The 25951-nt window shown below is 42.2% G+C and overlaps 3 protein-coding genes across 17 annotated transcripts in view; 1 reads left to right on the forward strand and 2 right to left on the reverse strand.

The window, feature by feature from the left end:
- Positions 1 to 1731: 1731 nt before the first annotated feature.
- Positions 1732 to 5171, forward strand: miox (myo-inositol oxygenase). Its single transcript, XM_075470973.1, has 10 exons — positions 1732 to 1749; positions 1836 to 1916; positions 2874 to 2954; positions 3509 to 3671; positions 3752 to 3819; positions 4155 to 4264; positions 4430 to 4497; positions 4638 to 4687; positions 4870 to 4982; positions 5063 to 5171. Exons 1-10 carry the CDS (start codon positions 1732 to 1734, stop codon positions 5169 to 5171), a joined length of 861 nt encoding a protein of 286 aa, XP_075327088.1.
- A 759-nt stretch (positions 5172 to 5930) lies between these two features.
- lmf2a (lipase maturation factor 2a) lies at positions 5931 to 13177 on the reverse strand. The gene is made up of 14 exons (XM_075469758.1): positions 13017 to 13177; positions 12214 to 12467; positions 12088 to 12116; positions 11633 to 11826; positions 11241 to 11419; positions 10925 to 11069; positions 9094 to 9222; positions 8867 to 8972; positions 8682 to 8778; positions 8408 to 8590; positions 8130 to 8298; positions 7740 to 7851; positions 7183 to 7291; positions 5931 to 6936 (listed from the first exon to the last, which is right to left on the reverse strand). Exons 1-14 carry the CDS (start codon positions 13108 to 13110, stop codon positions 6532 to 6534), a joined length of 2205 nt encoding a protein of 734 aa, XP_075325873.1. The 5' UTR covers positions 13111 to 13177; the 3' UTR covers positions 5931 to 6531.
- Positions 13178 to 14292: 1115 nt separating this feature from the next.
- Positions 14293 to 25951, reverse strand: part of c2cd5 (C2 calcium dependent domain containing 5) — a 30631-nt gene continuing 18972 nt past the window's right edge. For 5 of the 15 annotated variants that reach the window (XM_075469766.1, XM_075469765.1, XM_075469762.1 and 2 more), the window contains 15 exons: positions 24923 to 25109; positions 24684 to 24848; positions 23004 to 23048; positions 22387 to 22527; positions 22207 to 22270; positions 22016 to 22077; positions 21821 to 21919; positions 21571 to 21660; positions 21163 to 21241; positions 20084 to 20176; positions 19556 to 19588; positions 19078 to 19209; positions 16438 to 16631; positions 16185 to 16331; positions 14293 to 16098 (listed from right to left, as the gene is read on the reverse strand). In XM_075469766.1, the coding sequence (XP_075325881.1) occupies positions 15973 to 16098; positions 16185 to 16331; positions 16438 to 16631; positions 19078 to 19209; positions 19556 to 19588; positions 20084 to 20176; positions 21163 to 21241; positions 21571 to 21660; positions 21821 to 21919; positions 22016 to 22077; positions 22207 to 22270; positions 22387 to 22527; positions 23004 to 23048; positions 24684 to 24848; positions 24923 to 25109 (1657 nt within the window). In that variant the 3' untranslated portion in view covers positions 14293 to 15972. The remainder of the gene's footprint in view (positions 16099 to 16184; positions 16332 to 16437; positions 16632 to 19077; positions 19210 to 19555; positions 19589 to 20083; positions 20177 to 21162; positions 21242 to 21570; positions 21661 to 21820; positions 21920 to 22015; positions 22078 to 22206; positions 22271 to 22386; positions 22528 to 23003; positions 23049 to 24683; positions 24849 to 24922; positions 25110 to 25951) is intronic. The other 10 variants (XM_075469769.1, XM_075469764.1, XM_075469763.1 and 7 more) reach the window with 4 other exon arrangements.

Here is a 25951-nt window from a genome sequence, read left to right on the forward strand (position 1 = left end):
AACACACGTACAGCCATACACATGAATTTGTTGTCATGTTAAGGAGGCCACCAAGCTACCGTCAAAAGCCCACAAAGATATCAAGTGACTATAAAGCAAAAAGTTGTAGTGCAGGGCTGCAAACCAAAGTTGTAAAGTGCATTATCTCAGGCCCCTGGGTGCTGCAGGGCAGTTTCAGGCCCGGGAATGTGCATAACAAAAGTTGGTATATATCCAAACAATCAGAAGCACATATCTTGAGGTTCACAAACAAACTTATCTAGTGCTGTTTTAAAAAGAGTAAGAATGATCAATGTCCAATATGGCCACAGATGCCTTATTTGGCCATTTCACCATGTTGCACCATCAGTCTACAGCAGCCCAGAGGAGTCTTTGGCTCTCGAGAGCATGTTTCTAAGTTTGTTTGTTTTTTGTTTTGTTTTGTTATTCTTGACGGATTCAGCGGGTATAGAAAATGGATGGATGTTTCCCACTAGTTGCCATCACATTTGTCCACACGGCTACTTATGGAGCTACAAATGACCTTATACAACTATTTTTCTATATGTTCAGTAATAGCTCCCAAGCTCTGCGATCTGCACCGATGTGGAAGTTCAGTGAAGTGAACACTTTAAGTTAAACTTGTCATAGCTCCTTTTGGCTCTGACATTTTTTGGGCAGCTCCTGAAGTGACCAATCAAATACTTGAGTTTGAGCAAGCCTCTTCCACCTTACAATGCACTCATAGCTTAAACAAAAGGGAAATCTTTTTTCTGATCATTTGTCTGGTGTGTGCTAACCCACATGCAGTGGTTAACTATTTTTTAAGATGACACATTGTATTAATTTTTATTTGCTTATTTAATATAACACATTCACCAGGAACCCCAAATGACACACAACATCCAGCCCATTTCAATATTTGCTGCTATTTGCATTCATGGTCTAACCTCTCTAAGTAGGGCTGAGAGGCAGAAGTTACATCCAAAATTCTGTTTACTGTTATTCACATGACAGCCTACAAACATGAAGGTTGTAACTATACAAAAATTAATTGCTAAGTGGATTAGGGAAACACCTGGGGATATGCTCGAACTGACGCCAAACAGATCATATCCGTTGGTCATGACTGATAGAAATCGATAACCAACTGGGAATGCTGGGTCATTGACTTACAGCTGATAAAAGTGTTTAAACGGCCTCACATAGAACACCAGAAAAAACTGCGTCAATACCCAGAAATAATACTCGTGGAAACGGAACTGGTTTGGTTTCATTTATGTGTGATTTTATTTGACTCTGTGTAGGTACAATATAAATCCAGGTACAGATGTAGAAGGCAGACTTCAAGAAAACACAAGACTAATATTCAACCTGTAAATTTGTAAAGCTATTGAGTCATCGTGACAAACGAAAGTGTGGAACAGAGAACCACTAAGTCATTCTACGTAAATCAAACAAGGTAATCTGCTGAGAACTGAAAAACTCTTCCTGTGGTGGACAGACACACTCTCACATACCGCAGACATACAAAAACAAGGCCAACGTTCAACACAGTGTACCCCCTTAGGTCAGGTTTAGTTAAAGTGTGACTGAACACTGCTGTAGACTTTATGTGAGCCAGAAAAACTTCCCAGGTCAAACAGATTAGAGTTTCATCCAGGGCAATATATTTAGGCAAGAGGACCAACTCATCTCCAGAAGACCGACACACCTCACGCACAACAGCTGCTGAGACTTCACCAGTCAGCCATGAGGATCGTCAACATAGTGAGTATCATTTTTACACATCTGCATATGTCTTTAGAAAGTCTGAAAGTCTGAAAATGCCTCCAGCATTGTTTTTTCAAATGCAGGGCCCAGACCCATCTTTGGCATATCGGCCAGACATGCAGAAGTGTGAAAACAAGGAGAAGGAAGACTACAGAAATTTTGAGGTAACTAGAACCTTCATTCAAGCTGTTGAAATGGATTTATTTTACATCGATTTATGAATAAAGGAGAAAATTCCGAGGTAATGGAACTGTTATACAATTGGCTGCATTTAGAGAAAAAGCTTTAGGAAAATTTGGAAGGGTTTTTAAAAGTGGAATCACTTTACAACCCCCAATTTAAAAAAATACAGGTCAAATGTATTCGATTCATTATCTGAAGACTTCAATCAAGTAGGCGACTGACCTGCGTATGTCTAGTATTATAAAGATGAAATAACGAGGTAGGACAGAGATGCAGATCCATTTCAGTGGGCAGCTCTTTGTTATTTAGATCTTTTACTTGTGTAAAACAAATGCCACAAAAAACGTTACAATTCCTGCAATGAAAATATCACATTTATATGTAAGCGCAATCAGGGCAGTAGTATATGTGTTTGTGTTTTTATGTCTTTTTTTTTTTTTTTTCAAAGCGGTGCATTGAATGATTCCTATTTTTATTTCATTTTTTACATTGTTTTGCTGTTTAATTCTGTATGAAGTGAGTTTGTGAGTTGCACCTTCACAAACCTAAAAAAAAAAAGATTAATTCAAAACAAAGCACAATATTTTGTGTGCACATCACATTTTTTTGTAATAAAATCTGAAACAAGTTGCAACTAAAGCTGGCAGGAACATGTAGTGGAGATAAAACCCCTGAAACGTTGTGCAGCAGAAGCACATATTTTCCAAACATCACATTACCAATTCAACGTACGTGCCACTTTTCCCCACTGGTTTCAATGATTTACGTAGCTGTTACTGTGTGACAAATCAATTGCATCACTGCTATCCTTCATCCCTTGAGGAGCGACTTCACCTCCCCAGCCTCTGTGATGAACATTATTTAAATATACCAGAATATCCTTGGTAATATTAAAGCATTTCCTCCACGCTGGGGGTCACCGTATGCGTGTCTTTCAGAGTGGAAACTTATTCGACCGTGTCTTCAACACATACAGCCTGATGCACACCCACCAAACTCTGGGGTTTGTAAAGCAAAAGGTGAGCAACTCAGGAGCAAAAACAGAAGATTTTTTTTCCCTCCCCTCTCTTTGTGTGTAATGTCCTTCACTGAGTCACTCTGAATTTGTGCTTTAAAGCAGCAGTGGTATTTGACTGACCAAGCAAATGTTATGCAAACGTTGTAAAGGTGGTGAAGGTGAAGAGTCGATAGCTGTTTCGTCTGCACTACACTTTGTTTAATTAACCTAATTTTCCTCGATCAGAAGGTTCAGTTTTTCTGCTTTATAATCTTTAGGATTCCTGACGGTGGTCAACACTTTGCATGCTTTTGTGGCACATTGGAGAGGGTCATCTTTTAGAAAAAGTTAAAGGGCAGAAAATGAAAGGTTGCTGCTTCTACACATTTGATTACTCACTTGAAACAAATGGCTGATAAGCCTCACGTGGGTGAACATGTAGAGGTTTTTACATTGATTAAAAACCCGATCCTTTAATGTCTATAGAGTCACCAGAATTAAATATCTTTCTTTTTTTTTTTTAGGGGTGCTCTTGAATATAAACCCTCGCCCAGTCATGCTGTGATCTCTCTTTAGCACTCTGAATGGACCAACTACAACCACACTCAGATGGGGATGATGGACGCCATCATGTCTCTAGATCAGCTGGTGGATGAGTCTGATCCTGACGTGGACTTCCCCAACTCCTTCCACGCCTTTCAGACTGCTGAAGGCATCCGCCAAGAACACCCGGATAGAGGTACCACACACAGAGACAAAGACCGAACAGAAGCACATCCCTAAGACTGATACATAACTTCAACCAATGACTCTCCTCAGACTGGTTCCAGCTGGTGGGTCTGATCCATGATGTCGGGAAGATCATGGCTCTGTGGGATGAACCACAGGTAAGATGAGCATCTTCATGCCTGAATACTCTTACGGAGAAGACAGAGTAGTGTTCTTCATTGGTGCTTATTTCGCAATCCAAATTTGAGTTTTCTTAGTTTATCTTCTTTCTATATTTCAGACTCGCAGTTTTTCTTAAAACCACTTCATGCCCCTTATTTGATATTGTTTGTCCCCTTTTATCTAGCACACTTTAAACATATAACTATATATGTACTTGTGTTAATCAAACTGCCTTTACTCTGATGTATACGTAAAGTGATCTACCTTGGTTTTATACAGTATGAGGAATGTTTAAATAGCCTAATCCAACTAACAGCTGTGTTGTTTGCAGTGGTCTGTAGTGGGCGATACCTTCCCCGTAGGCTGCAAATTCCAAAATTCCATCGTGTTCAGAGACAAAACCTTCATGAATAATCCAGACGACAAAGATCCAAAATACAAGTCAGTATTCTCATGTTAAATGATCACAGCTGTTTATGAATGTTGCTCTGCTTCTTTTTAGATATACATCCAACTGCAATGTGCCCGGCCGCCGCGTTTTCAGTCCACCTACATACAAGTTGTTTAATATACTGGGGCTTCATCTTTTTTTATTGCACTTTTTAGCACTGAACATGGGATGTATAAACCAAACTGTGGCCTTGACAATGTCCTCATGTCCTGGGGTCATGACGGTAAGAGACATCATCATTTGCAGCCTTACACAACCCCTGCTCAATGCCTGCCCAAATTCTAAAAGATAAAAGTCTGCCCAGCCCTTGAAAGGCCTTTGATCTGTCTTACCACTCCTGAACTCCTGCCTCGCTGTCTTTAGAATATCTCTACAGAGTTCTGAAGTTCAACAAGTGCTCTGTCCCAGAGGAGGTGAGTAAATCATGATGTAAAAATTGTCGATAGATGCATTTTTTTTTTTATAGTCAACCTCAAAATAAGGAATGAAAGCTGTCGAATGCATTTCTAAAGTCTTCACTCAAAAAACAGAGCACAGCAGAAAACAGATTTTTTTTCCTCCGTTATGAACTGAAGTTTTTGGTGTTTCTCTTCAGGGGTTGTACATGATTCGCTTCCATTCCTTCTACCCCTGGCACGCCCACGGAGATTACATGCATCTGTGCAATGACAAAGACCTGCGCATGCTACCCTGGGTCAAAGAGTTCAAGTGGGTATCCTTCTCTTCCACACGTTTGTCATCATAAATCGAGGCTTGACCAGAGCCTTAACCTTCTACTGTCTCCTCAGTAAATATGACCTGTACACCAAAACCACCAATATGCCCGATGTCAACGAGCTGAAGCCGTACTACCAGTCTCTGATCGACAAGTACTGCCCTGGAATACTGAAGTGGTGACCCGGCAGCGAACCTGGAGACAGAAATCCGCAGATAGACCAAATGATTATGTTGAGGAACCAAGAATGACTTAATGCAGTGTTTCCCAACCGGGGGTACGCGTACCCCTTGTGGATATGCGGAGGTACTGCAGGGGGTACGGTTATTAAGGCGTCACACTTTTACGGAGGACTGTTTATGAAGGAGACTCCAGTTTTGTGATGAATGTTACATGAGTTAGGCCTGTTAATGTATTCTTAAAAAGAGAGAGAAATGAGTTATGTTCATGTATTCTTAAAAAGAGAAATGTTACTTGTTTAAGTTAGACAAAGGAAGATTATTTTGATTTAGTATTTATACTATTTTGGTTAATTAATTATATTTCAAGAAAATGTTTTTTATTCTTATGTTGAATTCAACTGAGGTTAAAAAATAGAGAAAGCCTGAGAATTTTATGTTCAAGTTAAGGATATTAAATAAAATGATTTTCATGTAATAACCACTGTGTTGCTCTACTTTTGGATAATCATTGCACGCGTTGTATGTGTGAGGGGGTACTCGTGGTGTGACAAGAAGGCTCAGGGGGTACTCAGGCCAAAAAAGGTTGGGAAACACTGACTTAATGTATTGCTTCATTGTAACACTAAAGCTGGACTTAGTGCTTCTCTCTATTGTTCCATCAAGTCTTAATCTCTGCAGTAAACATCGTGGGGAGCTGTGAATCTCATTTTTGGTTATGAATGCCACATGATCGTGACACATTTTACTGAATGAAGCATGTACAGACAAACCATTTTATTTAATTGCATATCAAAATGTTTAAAAAAAAAAAAACTAAAACTACTACAGTGTCCTCTGTGTGATTTCATTGCCAACACCAACAAAAGAAACATCTTGTGGGGAGGAAAAAATAAGGAAACGTGCTTGTTGCTTTTAGTTCTGTGCATACAGCAAGAGGCAAGTGCAAAAAACACAACACAGACAGGAAATAATGAGCGACAGTGCAAGGTTGATGCTGTAGATTTACTCCGACCAGTCCGCGTCATGCTCTCAATGACGTATTCTGGTATAAATTCATCGTGATTTTTCTGACTGGTTTTCACTTTGAGTCTTCAGCGAGTGTCCAAACCAGCCAGGCACATTTTAGCTAGAACGTTCAGCTTTGCAGTGATTTAGAGGACACAATGATACGGACTATGTAGTGCGGTAAAGTGTTGGTGAAAGAATGCAAATAAGTGGCTGATGAGAAAACAAAAATATAGGGAAAAAAAAACCAACAAAAAAACTTCTTTGGTCCTTTGTGACATTTCATAAAGGCAGTTGGTGATAAGAGTCTACGACAGGATTACCTGCATCTTTTTCTAACATTTCGTCAAGCATCTCATCTCTCCATCCTGTCGTCTTCCTCCTTTTCTTCGTCGTCACTAACAGTGTCTTTCTCCTCCCCTTCACCCTCCTCCAATTCATCTTCACTGTTCCCTCCACCCTCTTCACCCTCTTCCTCCTCCTCCTCTTCTTCTTGTTCTTCATCCACCTCCTTGAGATGGTCCGGAGAACCATCAGAAGCATCTTGTGTGTGATCGCTCACGGTGGCAGCGGCCTCGTTGGCCTGGTCTTTTCTTTGTTTGTTTCCTTTGCGCAATCCTTGGAGCAGACAGAAGGTGGCGCTGCAGGCAATGAGGGTCCAGATTAGCGTGTGGGCAGGAATGCCTCTGACCTGGGAGCGCACCCACCTCACTGCTTGGGCAACAGTGGTGCTGGATACACGGCGTGGAGCGGATTTTTCCTGCAGACAAGCAAAAACAACGAATAATCGATCTGCCTCACATCAACAGAACAATAAAATGTCTTTCTACTATTGCCAAAAGAGTCATGAGCTAAATCAGCAGTTATATGCCGGGGTCAGGTTTTTCAGTTGGCACTGTATCAGACATGAAAATATAAGATCTCAAGCTCAAACAAAGTGATTTTTTTCCCCCTAAATATGCTCCCTTAAAAAAAAAAATTAAAAAGAAAAAAAATGAAGATTTACCTTGAGCCCGTACTGGTTGAGCATGCCTTCCAGGAAGGTGTTTCCCAGGTGCACAATGGGATAATATTCCTCATCGTAGACTCTCCGCCACCAACGCTGAGGGTAGGTGCTGCCAAAATAGAGCCAAACAGTTCATCTCATGTGCTTCACGTGCATCTGAGTTGCTGTAAAATCTCTCATTTTAATCTTTAATTTTCCAATTAAAAAAAAAAAAAAGAAAAAGAAAAAAAAAAGGCCAAGGCAAGCAAGAAAGCTGCAGATAAAATGCAACCCAGTCAAATCCTGTGTGCTATATACCAAACAAACAACGATTTTTAGGAGGAACAGTCGATTTTGTACAGAAACCTATCAGTTTACAAGCAGATCTCGGAGTTGCCAACGTGGTGGATGCAGATGTACATCTCCCCCGCTTTGTAATGTAATAAATCTGAAAAAGATCAAGCCGACTGAGCTTAAATTTGGCAGCAACACTCCAAAGTGCTTTGAATACCCCGACGTCCTCAGCGCATGTAGAGCTCATCAAGAACTGAAACAAAGGAGAAACAGAGAGCACTGACCCGTCAGTCTTCGGTTCAGTGAACCAGTATCTGTAGCGGTGAGCTCGGAGGTAGGTGGGAGGCTCCTGGTGAAAGGGATACTTGGATACATCCGTCTGGATCAGCTCAATCACTGCAGGACACAATGCAAACCTTCAGACGGCCATTTCTTCTTTCTTAAATAAAAATCCGATGCCATCACAGCAAGGTAGTTCATTTCAGGTAGAGAAGTCTCAACCCTCTCAGCATCTCAGAGATCTCACAAACGTATTGAGAATTTTAAAAGTTCCCTAAATGATCAACAATAGAAGCTGCCGTTTTGTCCAGCTGAAAAGTCAATTCAGTGGAGACTTCAGCAGACCGCATCTCTCCAAATGTTCTTTCAGCTCTAAATATTCACAAGTTTCTCACCTTCTGTTTTTCCCTGCAGCAGTTTGTACATCAGGCTGGTAAACCATGGAGCCTGCGTGTGCGGGCCCAGAGCAGCAAACCACATCTGCCAGTCCAACCTGGGCTGGTGTGGAGTCACCACCGGAGGAGGTGCACTCAGGTTCCCTGGCTTATACATGAACTCAATCTCCTAGACGGAAACAAAAGAAACATAATGTGAATGCCTTTTGTGTGGTGGGACAGTCATTTACTTACGAGCCTGTCTAAACAGTCACGCATGAGATCGGTTTTCTTCTCACCGTCCACGTGGCCATGTCGTGGCTTCCCTCGATGACGACCTCTGGCCTCCCACCGACTCCGGTCATCCTTCTGAACAGGCCGTATGAGTTGACCAGTTGGTAGCGATCCACCACATCGTAGGCCTGACGCACCCCCGGCCACAAACGTGCATTCGAGTCATACTCTATGAAAGTAAATGGCACCTGAAAGACGGGACACAACCGATCCCTCGTGAGGTTCAATTTCGCATCAACTCCACGATAGACCGATGACCGGCTTTCCGACAGAACCCACCAGACTGACAGCGAACATGGAGGCAGTGGCAGCAGCGAACACCATCCACTGGATCATTCCCCAGAACCTCTTCAGGAAACCAGAGACACACGCACACCTAGAAATACACATCAGATGCACATCAACAAAACGTGCACTATGTCCGACCAAAACAAGTCATGTCTAAATTGCATCAGACCACAGACCTGAACATAGATGTGACCATCTCCCAGGTGAGAGAAAGGACGCCAATCCAGACAGAGGGGATGGTGACAGCCTTCAAAAACTGGTTAAAGTGGTGGTACGTGAATGCTGCAAAAACAACGACCAAACAGAGAACTGGGATCGCATTTTGTTTACGTGCAAATATAATATGAAACTCACAATGTGATCATTTGCAAATCTTTTAAACTTTTGGGGGAATTAAACGCACCTGTCTGAGATGAGATGCTTTTCTTAGTTTTGTCCACCTGCAGATCAAAGCAGATGATTGTTCCAAAGATCACGAGAGACCAGACTGCCAGCTCCAGCAGGTAACACAGCCACAACTGCAGCTTCGAGTCTGAGCAGAGCGGAGAGTGAAGAGAACTGAGCATGCGGTTTGGGATGAGAGCGTCTCAGCAAGCAAAACGCTCAACGATTTTGTAGATGCTGGTGAGAGTTTAACACGCCGACGGATGCAGCACGACAGAACACACTCTACAAATATGATAACGATGCAGTTTATGAACTATTTGGGCCATAGCTGTGTCAACTTAACACTCTAAATCAATCAAAAATTTTTTTAACTTTTATTTCATAGCACAGTATGAGCAAGATACTTCATGTTTTCTCTTCTTAACTTCATTTCATCCAGTTTTGCATTTCAGGCCCACAACAAATTCCAAAAAAAAAGTTGGGACAATACAGCTTTGACCACTTCGTAAGGATGCCATTCCTCCCTTGTGTTGCATTGTTTTGGAAAACATGTCGAGTTGAAGGCAGCAAAGGTCACCAAGACGACCCAAAACCCTCACATTGCCTGCGCTTTTGTTGGCAACCATCTGGACGGACCTTTTCGTATTAGGTCTGGAGCACACGGCATCCATTCTGCAGTCTCAGGTGACAGCTGTGAAATTAGCTCCCTCTGTTCTCAACGCAGTCTCGTGTGTGTGCAGGTGAGGCTTACACACTCGCTACTGAATCTCCTCCAGATTCACTGAATGATTTAATGATATTTAGCACTTTAGAGGGAGAATTATGCAAATCTCTCTTAGAGCTGCTTAAGCTGTTCAATTATTCTCATTCATTTGCTGACAAACCTGTTTGAAACATAATCATCTCTTACATCACTATTCATCCGTAACTTTTCAACTCTTTGGGGAGCTTTGCAGGCCTAAAATGCAAAAATGGATGTATATTAACAAATTAAATTGACGAGAAAACATGAATTATCCAAGTTTCTGTTAATGTCTGCAATGGACTAAAGATTATAGTAAATATAAGAATCACTGCAGATCCCCCCCCCCCCCCCCCTTTTTTTTTCTTTTTATAAACTTGTTGTGATTTGGGACTGTCATATAAAGACAAAACTACAGGAGTCATAACATGGTTCAAGGATCTGGAACTCGAAGGGAAACATATTTTTGCAACTTTACAGAAAGTGACCCAAATCTCCACTATCTCCACCTGGACACAAATATGCCTGCACGTCTGCAGGGCAGTTTTGCCGCAGCCTCAGACAGACAGGAAGCAATGGCCGCATACCGCCGCCTCGGCTCTTGCCTGGGCGGGTCAAAAGCCATTTGCTCCATCGTGCCTGTAGGAGCTATTTGTAAAGTTAGTTTTTGTTTTTTGGTTCTAGTTGTAAATGTAATTAGCTAATTATGAGTAACTTTATTTGATTAATTTCAGTGCTTTATTTAGATTAGATTTTTTGCTAATATTCCTTGTTAGTTATTTGTTTTGAATATTTTTGGTAATTGGGTCACACTGGGCACCTGAGGCTATTTGTGTAGGTAGGCACCTGGAGTACCAGCATGCACCTGGGTGGGCCAATGGTTTTTTACCAGGGAAAAGGAGAGAGCAGCAGGTTTTCTTTGTTCTTTTGTTTGTTTTATTGTTTGGAAATAAATAAATCAGAAAACGCAAGAATTCATTTTTGGACATCCATCTTCTTTTGCCTGCGTTAAACCACATCCCCACGGTGCATCAGTGGTCTTTTGATTTTGTTTGGTTTAAGTTTAATTTGTTTTTTTTAAATGGACAAATGGCCACTACCGTACCATTGTTCTCGTCTCCGGTCTCATCTGTCTTGCGCAGCCAGAAACGCACATGCCGATCGTCCAGGAGAGACAGGCAGAGGGCCAGCGTCAGCAGGTTGAAGAAGTTGTAGTTGCCAGACAGAATGATGAGAAGTTGAAGCAGCACCTACTCAACGGAAGAAAACAGCTTGACCGACAGAACGGCTGCAGGTTGATCTCAGATTTCAAGAGTGTGCTTGATAGACAACCAAACTATCTCTACGACGACGCTTATGATGCCAGATTTGTTTGACATACCAGATTTAGCCGCAAAGTCGCAAGTGGAATTTCTACTCACCTGCAAGTAAAAAGCTCCCAGTCGCAACCTTCGCAGCGGACTGAAGAAGAGTAAAGTCACAGGGATCTCTATGACAAGGGTTGCCACCACACTCAGCTTCTGCCACCACACTGGCAACTGGTGGGCAAACCAGGCCGGTGGAGTAGGGATACACTGAGTCTCATAGTGATATGTCAGAGCTGTGCAACACCAAAGAGGAAAAGAAAATAATCAGGCGGGGAGGGGAGGAATTTGAGGGAATTTGATGTTCTTTGAGAGAGAGGGAAAACGAGCCGAAAAACCAAAGCTCATTTTGCCTTTCAAAACACATTTGTATCCATTTTGCTTCCATGAGAGGTCTTAGCGTGCAGACACGGAGTGAATGAGACGCATTAAATCCTACAAACAAGTACCTGTGAGACCCCACCACGTGGGACAGCGTGACGTGAGCTTCACCACTCCAGAGGCCAACATCAGTCTGAAGAGCAGCCAGCGAATCAGCCAGAAGGTGACACGATCGTGCTCCCTGACGGCTCGTGGTCCCCTGATTAATGTCAGTGGAGCAACAAGGATGCATAGGAACCCCGTCTCTAGAAGCAGGTTATCCCTGAAGAGTGAAGAAAAAAAAAAAATAAGAGAGAGAGAGACAGATGTTGCCTGCTGGAATCGGAAAGAGGAGACAACCGGACAAGAGTTGACACCAAAGTGATGTCTGCAGTGTTGCTGCACAGCACCAGAGACAAACATCACTATGGTGATGCAAACAGTTGACTGAGAGTGGCATAAAGCTTTCACCATCCAGCTGTTGTTTGCATCAGTGTGTTAATGAAACGACTACTATTGATACCACACCATCCATAACACTCACCACTGGAAGTAGAGGAAAACCTGACCCACCTGTAACAGGAAAAAAAATATATATATATAAGAACGTATTTAATGATGACAACTGGGAAAAGTGTCCAGGAAAACAGCTCAGACATTACAAACTCACTTGGTACATGGACAGGTACAAGGCCCAGAGGCAGAAAAACACCACACTGTCTCGAAGAGCCTCCACTAGCGTGGCGGCGAGGCTCAGCGCAGCCCCTGCGAGGCACAACAGCTCCATGGAGGTGTGAGTGTCCAGGCCAAGCCACGGTCCCAGCCACAGAAGTGTGGGAGAGGACAGCAGCTGCTCCAGCAGAGGCTTCCCACTGTACCGCAGCTGCCAACGGGCCGGCAGCAGCCCGTCATTACCATAGAGACCTAAACACAGGCAGCAAAGAGCAATGATCACATTTACGGGATGATTAATATAAGTGATATTTAAGAGATGTATAAGACTTGTTATTCGGTGGAACAAATGGGAATTCTCCGATTGTCCGTTTTTAAATTCCATTCATTCATCCCACTTAAGACTGCAGGTCTAAACTTGACCTGAAAACGCTCTGTGGAAAAATGTGAAGCGTTTCCACCGTGTTGTGCAGAAGGTAGTGGCCAAAAGTTTTTATACAGGGGCGTGGGCTACAACCACACTCCACTCTTATCAGTAGAGCTGCTGTCTGTGCTGAGACATAAAGAACCGCTATCATGTGAACAGTTTTACGACAGGTCTGTTCCCTCTCGGCAGATGTTAGCCACTTTAGTTACAGTTAGCCACACTAAAGTTAGCCCTTTGCAGTAGCAAATAAACTTCCAGGAGGTTCTCCACATCGTAGGACGACAGGAACAACGGAGCACCAAGTTCCTGCTAACAAGCTAACACGCACTTAAATATTAACTGAGCCGACTGGGCTTGTGAGTTGAGAGCCTCACCTGGTATCTGCACATAGAGGGAGACGAAAGCAATCATGTAGATGACCGCCATGCTCCAGAGGAACATGCGCCGTGGAAGGACGATTCCCCCCATGTCTGACTTTGGCTCTCCGGTGTTGCAGCTTCCTTGCGTGTGGAAGGAAGCTGGAAGCGGGATTCAACGTAGGCAGCCCGGGAGACACGTAGCGGTGGCGAGTTTTAATACATGCAGCCAAACGGCCACAAGGTGTCAATGCAGCTCGTGATAACTAACGGATCTACTGTGCTGTGCTGCACTCACGGCTCATGGGAAAAATGGACGAACCAGAGTTCACTCTACTCATGACTTATCTGTTCCGACTTCGTGTACAATCATCTTAAACTATATTTTAAAGTAAAACCAAGCTCCTCGTTTCAAATTTCAGGCATTTCTATGTACGTTATTTTGTAGGTTAGATTGTGAAGCTTGCAGGTTCCCCTGTATGTTTACACATGCACAGTGACTGTAAGCCTAGGCGTCCACTATTCCGGCACGTCAACGTAACTCGCCGGATTGGATGCCTAGTTGTCGCCGTGTTGCTACTACAGTGGGTGTGTGGGGCGTGTAGAATGGCTCCGGGGGAAAGTAAATAACTTGTGATTTTAACCAACCGAAGTTTCTCCCTCTAAAAATTGGAGTTTTGGAGGGAAATTAATGTGTATAAATCGTCAGCAATGGAACATTATTTCGTATTTCACCATGGCTGTGGATCTGCGAGCGAGGAGAGCTGCTGTGCTGCTGCTGCTGCTGCGACACGGGAGAACACATGATCTACTGTCATTGGATAACGCACTCCGTGTGCCGTGGCAAATTTGCATAAAGTTTGGCCGAGCCCAACTTTTTGACGTGCCGCAGGTCCGCCGCTCGCCGTGCCGGAATCCCAGCATGCTTTGCGAGCACGGCGACAACGATCGGCCGGATTTCATTGAAAATGAATAGAATGCGTTGGATACGGCTTGACGTGCCGGAATAGTGGACGCCTACCGTAACATGGGTGTGCTGAGAAAATCACTTTTAAACTAGAATAAACATTTGTAACATTAAATATGTTCCCTTATTAGTTTGAGCTTCTGTGTGTCAATTAATATTATCATGATTTTTTTTTTTTTTTACTGCTGGCAGAGGTTTGCCTTTGAGGCATTTTGAAGACATACCTTAAATTCTGATGGTTGCTAAACCTTTGGGGGGGGGCGGGGGGGGGGGGCAATATTGAAAGATAAACTCACTTTAAAATTTGTGTTGAGGAAAAAAGAGGTGTTTGGTTTGGCTTGAGTTTATTGTGCAACTCAACAGGCAAGCATACAGATTCATGGCAATCAAAGGTGGGTCTGCATGCTGCGAGTCAAAAAGCAAAAGCATCCAAATATGTACATTCAAGTTTTAGACTCAATTATAGGAAACATATCATAAACTGCTGATCACACACAACAGAATAGAGTACCACTAAATCTCTGACACACAACTTTTATCGTAAATTCATGGGATTCATTAATTGTTTGCTACAAAAATACTTACATTTTACAAAGACAACATTTACACATTTACTTTCAGGGGATGCCAACACTAGAAGATGCTTCTTCCAGCACTAGACAGAGACAGAGAGATCAGCAGCAAGACTCTTAACATGAGGGTTAGTATCAAAGCCAAAGTTGCTGGAGCTTGGCAAAGGGAAATTTGACACTAAAAGCGAGGTGGATCAAGACGAGGAGGAGCCGATCCTACGATGGCAAGTGAAACAAGAATTGCCTCAATACTAAATATAACTTTATCCTATGTAAGTGTCCTCTGGTAATAGACCCAACAGACCACCTATGACATATCTACTTAATTTATTTCCACTTAATACTTTACCCATCACCATTTGCTCACTCACTCCAGTTTATCTGGAAATGATTAAAAACCCAACCCACCATGCCACTTGATTTTTCCATTTCTAGACTGTAAAAAAAAAAAAAAAAAAAAAAGTAGTTTTAAACTATAAAATAGTCATTAGAACACAGGTTGACAAATGTTTTGAAGGGGAAATTCTCACTACAAAAATATGTGCATATTAAGCCTGTAATCTGGGGCTTTTTTTATTATTATCTTTTTTAATCAGATGAGAGTAACTTGAGTCACCTCTAAATTAAAACATGTAAAGCCATTATTTGACACTTGGTAAAAAAAAAAAAACATCTGTATGTTACCATCTTTCAAAAATACTGAAACTGACAGTAATTAGGAAGATCATTCCATTTCCAAAACAATATCAAATTTAGATGCAAGAGACATTTAAAAATGGACATCAGTGAACTTTCCAGCATTAACATAAAATGGATCACAGGACATTGACCTGTGGACATTTGGAATCTTGCCTCTAAATACCCATTCCAGACTTCATGCCATATTCCCCAAGAGGAGCAGCTGTCTACTGAAATATCAGATACTTGTCTTGAATGACGCAACTCATTCGTAGCAGATTGTAACACTGCGAGAATTTTGACTGCACTGACATTGTTTGTGTTACCATTTTCATGGCCACTCAAATTACGTCTGTGATCTCTGGATGGACAAATTAGTTATAGCTGCCTCACTCAAGCCCAAACACACAGGGATGGCCAAAACAGTGTCGCTATGGGTGACCCTGAGTGTGGGACGGCTGGAACACAAAGGAAAGGGTCAGACCGACGGGGTCCTTTGGCCAAAATGGTCGGTATCTTCAGCACAAAGTGTCTTCAAACAAATAGAGAAGCCCACTGCACTCTTATGGTAATGCAGACAGACTGCGTGTTCTCGAGCACATTAGTAATTGTATTTTTAATATGTGACCAAACCTTTGGATCTTTAATAGAGTTTTAAGGCAAACACAAACTCGTGTAGATTTGGACGGCTAGACTTAAGGGTGTGTTCGCTCAGACTGTGCTTCCTGCCGGCAGAGTCAGAGTCGCTATTTCACTGTCATGTCGTCACATCAGTTGTGCTACTACAAGAGTGTCCAATAGTCGTCGTAGAGGCCAGGGAGTCCTGGTCAGATTCCCTGACGCAGATAACAGCATCGCCGCTCACATTAATGAGACACTGAGCCTAAGAGAGAAACAACAACACAATGTTATCCCAAAGGGACACTTAAAAAAAAAAATAATTCAATGTACACGAGTGAGCTTCGGCACCTGGTTCTTGTTTGGATTTTCCATTAAAACGCAGTCTTGCATGCTGTAGGACACCACTGCATTGCCACCCAGAGCAGCCACATGGGCTCGAACCATCGCAAACACCTCCGCTATGAATGAATGGAGGAAGCCACTGACTCCGCCTTCCTGCAGAGGACAAACATGTTTTGTCTAATTAATGTAGACCTTGTACAAGACGACTCTGTTGGCAAAACATTTAAAAAATATATTTTGTTTTAAGATCATACATCACCTCTCGTAAGGATGTTGTCTCTCTGATAAAAAACATGTTGATGATCCCGAGGTATTTAATGATGCGTGTCCCGGGGAGGAAAGACAGCGGCGTCATCTTCACCACGGTCACTGTACTGCCTCCAAATGAGCGACTGGAGCGCAGTGAGCGGGAACGGCCGTCAGGCAGCGGGCTGCTGTGCTCCAAAGATGAGACTGCAGGTTAAGAGAGAGCAGGCAGAAGGGCAAGAGGCAGAAAGAGAGAGAAAAAAAAAACAGACGAGAAGGAAATGGAGATACCAAAAAACATTCAGAAAGAGTGAACAAATGAAAACAGATATAAACCTTGATGCAAAAAGAAGTGTCAATGAGAATGTCCATGCAAAAAATGCAATCCTGTTAGCGTTTGCACAGCAGGAGTGACGCGTACAGCTATGCCAAAAATTTGATCAATTTGATTCATAGCGAATGCTTACTTGACCAATAGGTTTATTCTGGTTAAATTGAGATAATGTGATGCGTGCCAGTGTGTTGAAAATGTTAATGAAAAATTTTCTCTTGCCCAAAATCATTCATACTTTTTCTTGGTAATAAACAACATGGCCTTTTTTGTTTGTTTGTTTTTTGCCACGACAGCTAACAAAATGTTTTAGTGATGTTCTCCAGAGTGTCTGGTATGCGAGAACGCAAACGTCCCAACTTCTCGCGGAGCATTTTCCACCCGGCCCCCTGGTCGAATCTCAGGGTCATCAGCCGATGCGACAATGTACAAATTTGTCAGCAAATATTTCAGAGCATTTCTGATCTCTGCAAGTGAATGTGTGTGTGTGTGTGTGTCCTGGTGAGATTTAGTCTTTTCTCCTGACCTGCTTGCTGCTTTCCACTCGCTCCCCGCCATTGTGGATATGTACAAATACATGCAGCACTGATATCAACACAGTAAGGAGCCTTTCAGCCATTTTTAACATGTTGTGTTAACATGTTAAAAATGTTAAAAATTACACAATTTCCACGGTGTAATTACTGCATTACATGCTGCCTCCTGCCTGCTCTGGACACCCATTCCCCCACACACACCCCTTCCTGCATTTCCAGCGGGGAGAGCACATCTCCAGCAGAGAGCCTCCTGCTGTGATGTACTTGTGTGAACTGATGTACATCTCAAAAAGGTTTTCTGTTCATCTTTTTGCCTTGTTGGCAGTATGTTATGAAACACGATCTCTGTGAAATCCCCACCGCCGCCCAAGGTAAAGTTTTTCTGCAGACCCTTAAAATCAGCCTCCTTTCTCATTATATCTTTTACTTACACAAGTTGAGCTGGCCGTGTGAATGTAAGAATAAAAGACCAAAGCATTACCGTCAACAGCACGATGATCCAAAGCATTCAAATGAAGTCGTCAAGAAAGTGTAAACTAAAACGCAAATTTAACATTTTGGAGTCCAAAACTGAATCCCATCCAGGATCAAAAGAGAACCGATGACCAGAGAGATAGTGAGGAGGCTCAAAGAGAGCGAATTAAATGATAAAAACATCCGTTCTTAGTCATAATAATGTGAGGAAAGAATTAAGGCTTTGCCGCCAATTATTGAAAAAGTGTGAACAATTTTGGACAGGGCATTTGTAGTAAAAAATACACAAAAAACCTATAAATAGTTCCAGTTGTTTTTATCATCATCATTAAAACATCCTACTTTTAGAAATAAAGAAGTCTAAACAAGTATTTCCCATGGGTAAAAGCTTGGCCTTGGCTGTGTGTGTGGTAGTAAGCTGCCTACGTGTTAGAAGTACAACACATTGCATGCAATGGTGTGTGCGTGGTGTTAAAACAATCACTTGGAAAGCATGCGCTGCCATGCATGTCATGCAATAGAGGCAAACAGACAATAAGACAATGTCTGCAGACAGACAGACCTGGGCACAGCTGTTTACACGTGTGAATACATTATTTACAGTGAAGTACATGAGAGAATATTTCTATCTTTTGGCATTTGTGAACTAGGCTTGAGACATTGAGACGGACAGAGACAGCTATGAGCTGAGCTGGGCACATGTACACAAACCAGAGTGTGAAAGATGCTCAATTGTCTTATGTAGAGTTACCTGATGTGGCTTCCATCCGTCAAACCAGGAACCTTCAGAGCCACACAATACACAAACTGTGCACAGGGCTGAAAATCATTCTAGCTCTTGCAGAAAAAAAGCATTGCCCCCAGCCTACCATGATTATTAACAGATAGTGTTCAAAAACATGATTCAGTTGTGAAATGTTTTAGCAGTCACACCCTTTATCCTCAAATCATGTCGGCTTTTTCAACTTAAGTAGGCTCATTGAAGCAAATGCAGAAAGAAATAAAAGAGAATCTTCAGCAAACTGCTGCGCCATGCAGATCCGAACAAGAGCCAAGAGGGAAAAATGCTTCATTCTGAGCAAACTAAACTTCTAACTTTTCATCATGGTTATCGTGGCAACAGGCTTGGCTCGTTATGATTCTTCTGAGGTGCTGGTTGTCAGCTTTCACACTCTAGCTAAAAAGCCAGTGTTTGATTTCCAATGCTCCGCCCATCCTCCCTCCCACCAGCATGCGTGGAGGGGTGTGTGATCGTATGGCAGCACGTGTGATTGCTTGTGAAACTGTGTTCTGTATTTGTGGGTATGATCACCAGAGTGTGCTAGAGACTGTGTCCTCCTACTTGTCTTAACTGATCCTCGTCTTATGGTGTGAGCTTTCAGCCTAAGCAGCTCTAGCCAGGTGCTGCATCTGTCTGCAAAGGAACCGTAATCAACGGAGGCAGCTGGAGAGAACACACGCACGCGCACACACACACACACACACACACACACACACACACGCACGCAAACAAACAAACAAACACACACGCGCACGCAGCCCACACCCAAACAGACACAAACGTAACAAAAAGAAAAGAGAACAAAAAATAATAAAAAAATAACACAAGACACAATAAACGAACGAACAGAAGAAAAGAAAAGAAAAAAAAAAAAACTGGATGAGGTTTGGGAGCGGTGTAAGAAAACTCTGTCCGAGACAAAAGGATGGAAAGTCAAAACAAGGCAGTGTAGTTCTTTCGGTAGCAGGAGGTGGGGCAGAGACAGATATAAGAAAAGGAGGGGGCTTACCTCTTGATGAGATATTTGTACTCTCTGGGACACCTGTTACACACACACACACACACACACAGACGTACACACACACAAACATCATCGTCTACCGTTGTGCTTCGCAGAAAGTGAAGAGAGTTCAGCATTAAATTCGTGCCCTCGCCACCAGGTTAACCCAGCACGTTCATTGGCTTTCACCTTCATCCTAAAACTAAATGTTCCGTACGACAAAGACTCCATCCAGGGCTCGACCTCATTACTGGGAAACTACTTCACGACTGCCACATCTCATCTAGAAAACGTCACGCTGTCATACCGAAGGTCACAGCTAAGCAAAACACACCGGGCTACCACAACATTGTCGTTTATTTACCTGCCGAACAAACCATAAGCAGCTGATTTTGGCAGAGTTTTGCCGCTGGGGTGTATAAAGAGATTGTACCTGAGATGTTAGTGGAGGAGATTGGTAATAACGGTTAGTGAGGCAGGGTAGGAGGAGGAGATTGGGAAGATAAAACAAACAAAGAAAAAATTGTGAAAGAATACCTGAGATTTTGGAAGACGGCTGAGAGTTGATAGTTGATGAGTCGGCACATAATTCCATGGGAAACTGCAGCTGCTCATCAGTATCAGAGCCTCCTAAAAAGATAAACACATCATTCAGGTTTGACTTCGAAAGGGTAGTTTGATTTTCCTTCTTTTTTTTTTCCCCCATCAGTCCCACTTCATGCAGCTTCACAAGCTAATTTCTCATTCTGTACAGGGTGGGATTGCTGCGCCTTCACTGAGCTTTGAAGCTCTGTGTGAAAGGTAAGGAGACAGAATGGGGTCATTGTTGTTGCCCACAAAACTTTTAGGTGTGCACATACGTTTGTCTGGTACTGTAACACAAAGCAGCTTTGAAGAAAACTTCTGAAATGTGGCAAAAAAGAAAACAAAAAAGAAAAACAGGCTTTTCCACCGACTTTCATTAGATTACATAAGGCTGTAATAATTAGAAAAGGCATAGTGGTTGCCAACGGGAACAAAACATGGAAATAAATAAATAAGCCAGGATATTTTCTTTCAAGTTATGTCGTGATTGTTCCTTTATTCCAGTAGAGGCTTTTCTGTAGAAACAAACAGCTGAACATTTACATGTGTAAAAAAACAGAACTTCTCTGGAGAGGTGTTTACAGACCTTTTTCTTGACATTTTGACTTTAAATAGTAAGACAACAACATACTTATTAATGAGATCTGCATTCCACTTACCGTTAATGATGTTAATTACATGATTTAAAAAAAAAATTTCATGTGCTTGTAGTGGAAAATGAGTTGGCCTTGAGTCTGTGTGTTTCCAGCTACGTCCACAATTACAAAGGCAAGCACCTTATGTTCCATGTTAGCTATAAGCGTGTTTGCTGATGTGCACAATGATAACAGTCTTTGTTCCCAGCTATTAATAAATTGGGTTCAGTGAAACATATCCATTTACTGTATACAAAGCAGAGCTGTAACTGATATACCGGCTGAACTAAGGTAAGGTGATCTGAAAGATACTTATGACTTTGAGTGAGAGGTAAATAAGACAAATTCGATCAAAACAAATAAAGGAAAAAAGAAAAAAGTTTAAATCTGACAAACCTTTGGGGATGAGCTTCTCAGCTAGCTTCTCCTGAGTCTGATCCTTGTCAAACGTCATGGCAACTGCTGTCACTGCAACCTGGCAGGATAACGTTTTAATATGCTTACTTTTGATATGGTAAAACCATTTCATTCATTTATTTCTTTAGCATATCAAAGACATTGATGATGTTGGTGTCGATTAACAGTCACCCAGGTCATGGTAATCCTAAGAGCTTGAATAAGGACAACTAGAACTGAAGGGCCTCTTCAGTTCTAAAACTAGTTAGTGGGGAGTTCATCAGCAGGTCATCAAGGTCACAGTCGGATGAGAGGTGAAACGTCGTATGAACCAAGAAAACTGAATCTCAGTTGCCCTTATTCAAGCTCCTAGATGATGACGACGACGATTGATGATGTCAGTCTTACCTGAATGAGCTCTTCTTCTGGTACTGCTACGGTGAAGTTGAGATGACAAAGACAGCAGGGAATCATAGAGCGCAACTTGAAGTAAAAACTCTGAAACAAATATGAGGAATCGTAGACTTGTATCACCCGATTCAAAAGTCAGTCATACCGAGAACCATTGTAAAACAGAGTAAAAGAGTGCAACAGGACTATTAAAAATGGACATGGTCCTACGTTCATTAATAAATAAAATAAAATAAAAGTTTCTCACCTTCAGCAGATTCTCACAAAGGTCAGTGAAGATCTTGTTTAAGCCTTGGTTAGTTAGATTGGTATTGTTCAACCTCAAGATCCTCACTGATGTAAACATCTGTAACAAAGTAAGACAGTGATACAGTATAAACTTACAGAAATAGATTACATTATTGACAGAGTTTCTATAATTATGTTCAGTGTGAAGTTGTACCTGTATTCCTGAAGTCCAGTTATAAATCCCAGGCATGGTCTCAGTATTGCAGCTGTAGAAACCTGAGGACAACAATGAGAAAAAAACACCAATATCAGTTTCTAGTTTCTATCAGTTTTGCCGATCAGGGGTATATGTACAGTGCAGGGACATAGGTCGTAACTGCTGCAGAAATTGTGTGTGGCACAAACCTCTAGGAGGATTTGCATCAGTGAGTAGAGAGTGGATGTCCTCGACAGCATCAGTGTCATCAATCTAGAGCAAAGACAGCAATTAGCAACAGTAGTTGCCTATTGTGCAATTACCGTTTTTGGTTTCTACACACACACACACACACACACACACACACACACACACACACACACACACACCTCCAAGACAAAGGCATCCTTTTTGCCGTGGGATAGATCCAGTTCTGATATTTCATCTGAGCTTTCTGAGTGAGAGCGAAAAAGTCTGGATCGCTGCCTCGGCTCAGGTATCGGGGAGCCCACCCCTTCCTCTGTCAGCTCCTGCAAGCACAGAGATGGGATACTGGTGAACAATGGACCAACATAGCAGCCCGCATTCTGCATCACACATCTATCCTGACTGTACAGGTAGTATAAAGACAATATTAGTAACACTCCACATGCTCACACTCACTCCCTGCACTCTACTAATACACACAACCACAACTGGAGTTAATGTGAAGATCCTTTTGGAAAGTATGAGGTGGCAAAATTACACATACACCATGAAAACATACGTGTGAGAGTGTGACTGGGCTGAGCAGATGGCCGTAATTCAAATACATAACACATCAAAAGAATAGTGAGTGCCCTTCAAAGACCTTACGGGGAGTTACACATCCTCTGGCCCAACTTAAGTACAGAGTTAAGAGCTGTTAGATGGTTACGGCAAAGGTGGTGTAGTATTACAATTAACAGAGTCAAATATTCATCATGCTTTTCTGTGTCTTTCGGCTAAAGGCTGGCATGCTCAGTACCATGTTTGTGCCGCAGAACACCTCAGGGTCCAGGGCAAATAATTTCTTTGATGATCAAAAAGAGACAAGAAGGTTAAGTTTATAATGATTCACAAAGAACAGACCATACAGTCCAGAGCAAGTATTCGGACAGTTACTTTTGTGGGTTCTTCAGGCTTTGTGGCTCCCTTTATAGTTACAGTAGAAAGAAGTGTGCAAGATTATAAGCATCTTTTAACACAGTGCCGAACGTTTACCGACTCAAAAGTCATTGAAAAGATGTGGATGACAAAACACTCATATTTAATATCTGACGTGGAATCTTTTGCAGACATCGAGTACCTAACTGTATATTTATTTATTTTCTTATTTGGATCTTTTTGACAGAGGCTGACTTTTGTTCAGTCAATCGAGCCTTAAGCCTGATTCTTACTCGGCGCAACCTCGCTTTGACCCATTCTTACTAGCTGGTCGCAAATGGCGCAAACAGTCACGTGACCCAAAATTCCGCCACGCCCCCCGTCGCAAGCTAAAAGATCCTCGCGCGTCGCAAGGTCGTGCACACAACTTTTTTTCTGACTTTGCGCGAGCTCAACCGGAAACAGCTGACCAAGAGAAAGGAAACATGAACACTGCAGAGACCGCGGTGACCGAGAGGGTGCGCCTCTACAAACATCTGTACGACACGTCTATGAAGTTACACTGGGATAACGTTGTCCCAAAGGACAACGTTTGACAACGTTTGACAAAGTTCGTCTTGTTGCAAAGGACGAACATTCCACCTTCTCTTCTGTTTTTGCCGCAGCCGCTTAGCTCTGAGATACAGTTCTACACCCAGAGTAAATTCATTCCGCATCCGCATCAGCTGTGCCAGCCTCTGCTGACGTGACACCACAGGTGGCATTGTGTATGCTTTCTTCGTATGCTTTTCTTCGTCTGGTTCTTCAGCTTGTTTCCTCAACAGTGACGCCCGCTGGTCTGGAGAGAACTGCAAATGTGACGCATACTCGCCGCAAACTGCGCTTATGAGCTGAAGGAACTGTGAAGGGGCTGGCGCTTTCGATGACGTCATTAATGGTTCTCGAGCCAGAACAGTTGCGCGGTTGCGCCGAGTAAGAATCAGGCTTTATCCTACAACTTCACTGTTTTTTCTTGTATGTTTTATGATTTCCAACCTAGCCTTTGCACTCTAATTACCATGTGCTCTGTAATTCAGACCACAAAGTCCTTCATTATTCTTAACAGGATGTGATGTAATAAAAGCTTTCCTTTATCATGATAAAAATAAATAAATAAATAAATAAATCTGGTCAATCAAACATAAGCTGCTCCGTTCTCCTAGTGTTCTATTTCTAATGCAAACAACTGCTTTTTTTGCAATGTACCGCAGTGTTGATTTTTCACAAAACATATATGCCTACAGTAAAGGATGCATACCGACAGCCTCACTTCTAACTAAACTCTCAACATTCAACTCTGAGCCACGGCACAGCAGCACCCAAAAAACAGGAAGTAGCCTGGTGGGTGTTTTGAAAGATGTAATCAATACATAGAACCTGAAGAATATACAAACTATAACTATCCAAATCCAATACTTGCAGTCTGGACTGTTTATTACCTGAACTTATATACTTTGAACACTTGTGGACAAATCTCACCTTTTACAGATTCATATACTGCGTAGAAAAGTGTATATCTCACCGGAGGGTTTATTTGATAAAGCTCTTTGTTCTTGGCTGTGGCTTCGTTGATCCTCTTCTGGATAGTCAAAAGATGCTGCTCATTGCTTGGGTCACCAGGAGTCTTTCCTGCAATCTGAATACCTCCTGGTGCAGGCAGCGCTGTCAGGTACACTCCTGTCGCAGACTGAACAGACATACTTTTAACTGACTGAGTTGCCAATCGCAAATTCATCTCGTTAGCTCAAAATGTTTACCTACAGCTAGACCCAGGAGCATGTTCTCGCCAACGCTGATCTGTATGCGTAGACCAAACAGGGCGTTCATGCTCCGCAGTTTAAGTTTATTCATGAGCTGAGTGTGCAGCTCATATTCCATGAAAGGCAACAAGTTGGAGATGGCAGTTGCGTTGACCTCTCCCTGGGCTTTCTTCTTCAGACGACATAGTCTAGAGGACAATAAGCATTGGCATTAAAAGATGTCCTGTAGACAAGTTATGTTTACAGTCTGCGTTACTCACTTAAATACATTGTGCATTTACATTGACCTCAAATAAATGTCATATATATATATATATATATCTTTCCTCATAAAACATCTCTTGGGGCATATCCAGACTGATTATAGATAGGGCAGACAAAATAAGATTGGAACTGCTAAAGCTGCGTAGTCATCTGATCGCTCAAGTTGAAATGTGAAGGTTCTTTTGCATCACAATATGTAGTTAAGATACTAAATTCAGACTGACGTCATTGCAGTGCAGAGCAGAATGCTGCAACTAGCAGAGGGACATGAAAGACAGAAATGAGTTCAGCACTCTCTGAACAGAAAGTTAAATAAATAGGCTGCTGGCACTTTAGAGGGAGGCCTCTGTAGAAGCAAAGCTGGAGGGAAACTATTGTTTGAGAGTCACAAAATAAGCATATTTACATTGTTAACACGTGCTGTCATTACTAAAGTAATCCCTGCAGATAGGCTGGTCATACAGGCGAATCTTATGCAGTCTGCAGTCTAGACATGCCTGTGTGAGCACATCACAGCTAATCTTGGCATAGCATGTCACTTGTATATCAGTGCACCACAGATCAAGTGTAGCATTGCGTTATCAGCATGCGAGTGTGTACGCTAACAAAACAGAGCAGACACATTTAAACTTTTTGTTATGTGCGTTATTCAGCACTCAGGACTATATATCAGATAAGATTCCATATATATATATATATGTATATATATATATATATATATACACACACACACACATACTATATCTCAATACATAACATTTTGCTT

This window comes from Odontesthes bonariensis, chromosome 7, assembly GCF_027942865.1.
Source record: "Odontesthes bonariensis isolate fOdoBon6 chromosome 7, fOdoBon6.hap1, whole genome shotgun sequence".
NCBI classification, from domain to species: domain Eukaryota; kingdom Metazoa; phylum Chordata; class Actinopteri; order Atheriniformes; family Atherinopsidae; genus Odontesthes; species Odontesthes bonariensis.

Excerpts from the sequence above, each read along its gene's own strand:
- lmf2a (XM_075469758.1), bottom strand. The coding sequence starts at position 13,110 with ATGGGGGGAATCGTCCTTCCACGGCGCATGTTCCTCTGGAGCATGGCG. Across the intron at positions 12,117-12,213 it reads TGTACCTGTCCATGTACCAA|GTGGGTCAGGTTTTCCTCTA; the intron begins GTGAGTTTGTAA and ends TTCCTGTTACAG. Across the intron at positions 8,591-8,681 it reads CCATGTTCGCTGTCAGTCTG|GTGCCATTTACTTTCATAGA; the intron begins GTGGGTTCTGTC and ends CCCGTCTTTCAG.
- miox (XM_075470973.1), top strand. Across the intron at positions 4,498-4,637 it reads CATGTCCTGGGGTCATGACG|AATATCTCTACAGAGTTCTG; the intron begins GTAAGAGACATC and ends CGCTGTCTTTAG. Across the intron at positions 4,983-5,062 it reads CCCTGGGTCAAAGAGTTCAA|TAAATATGACCTGTACACCA; the intron begins GTGGGTATCCTT and ends CTGTCTCCTCAG.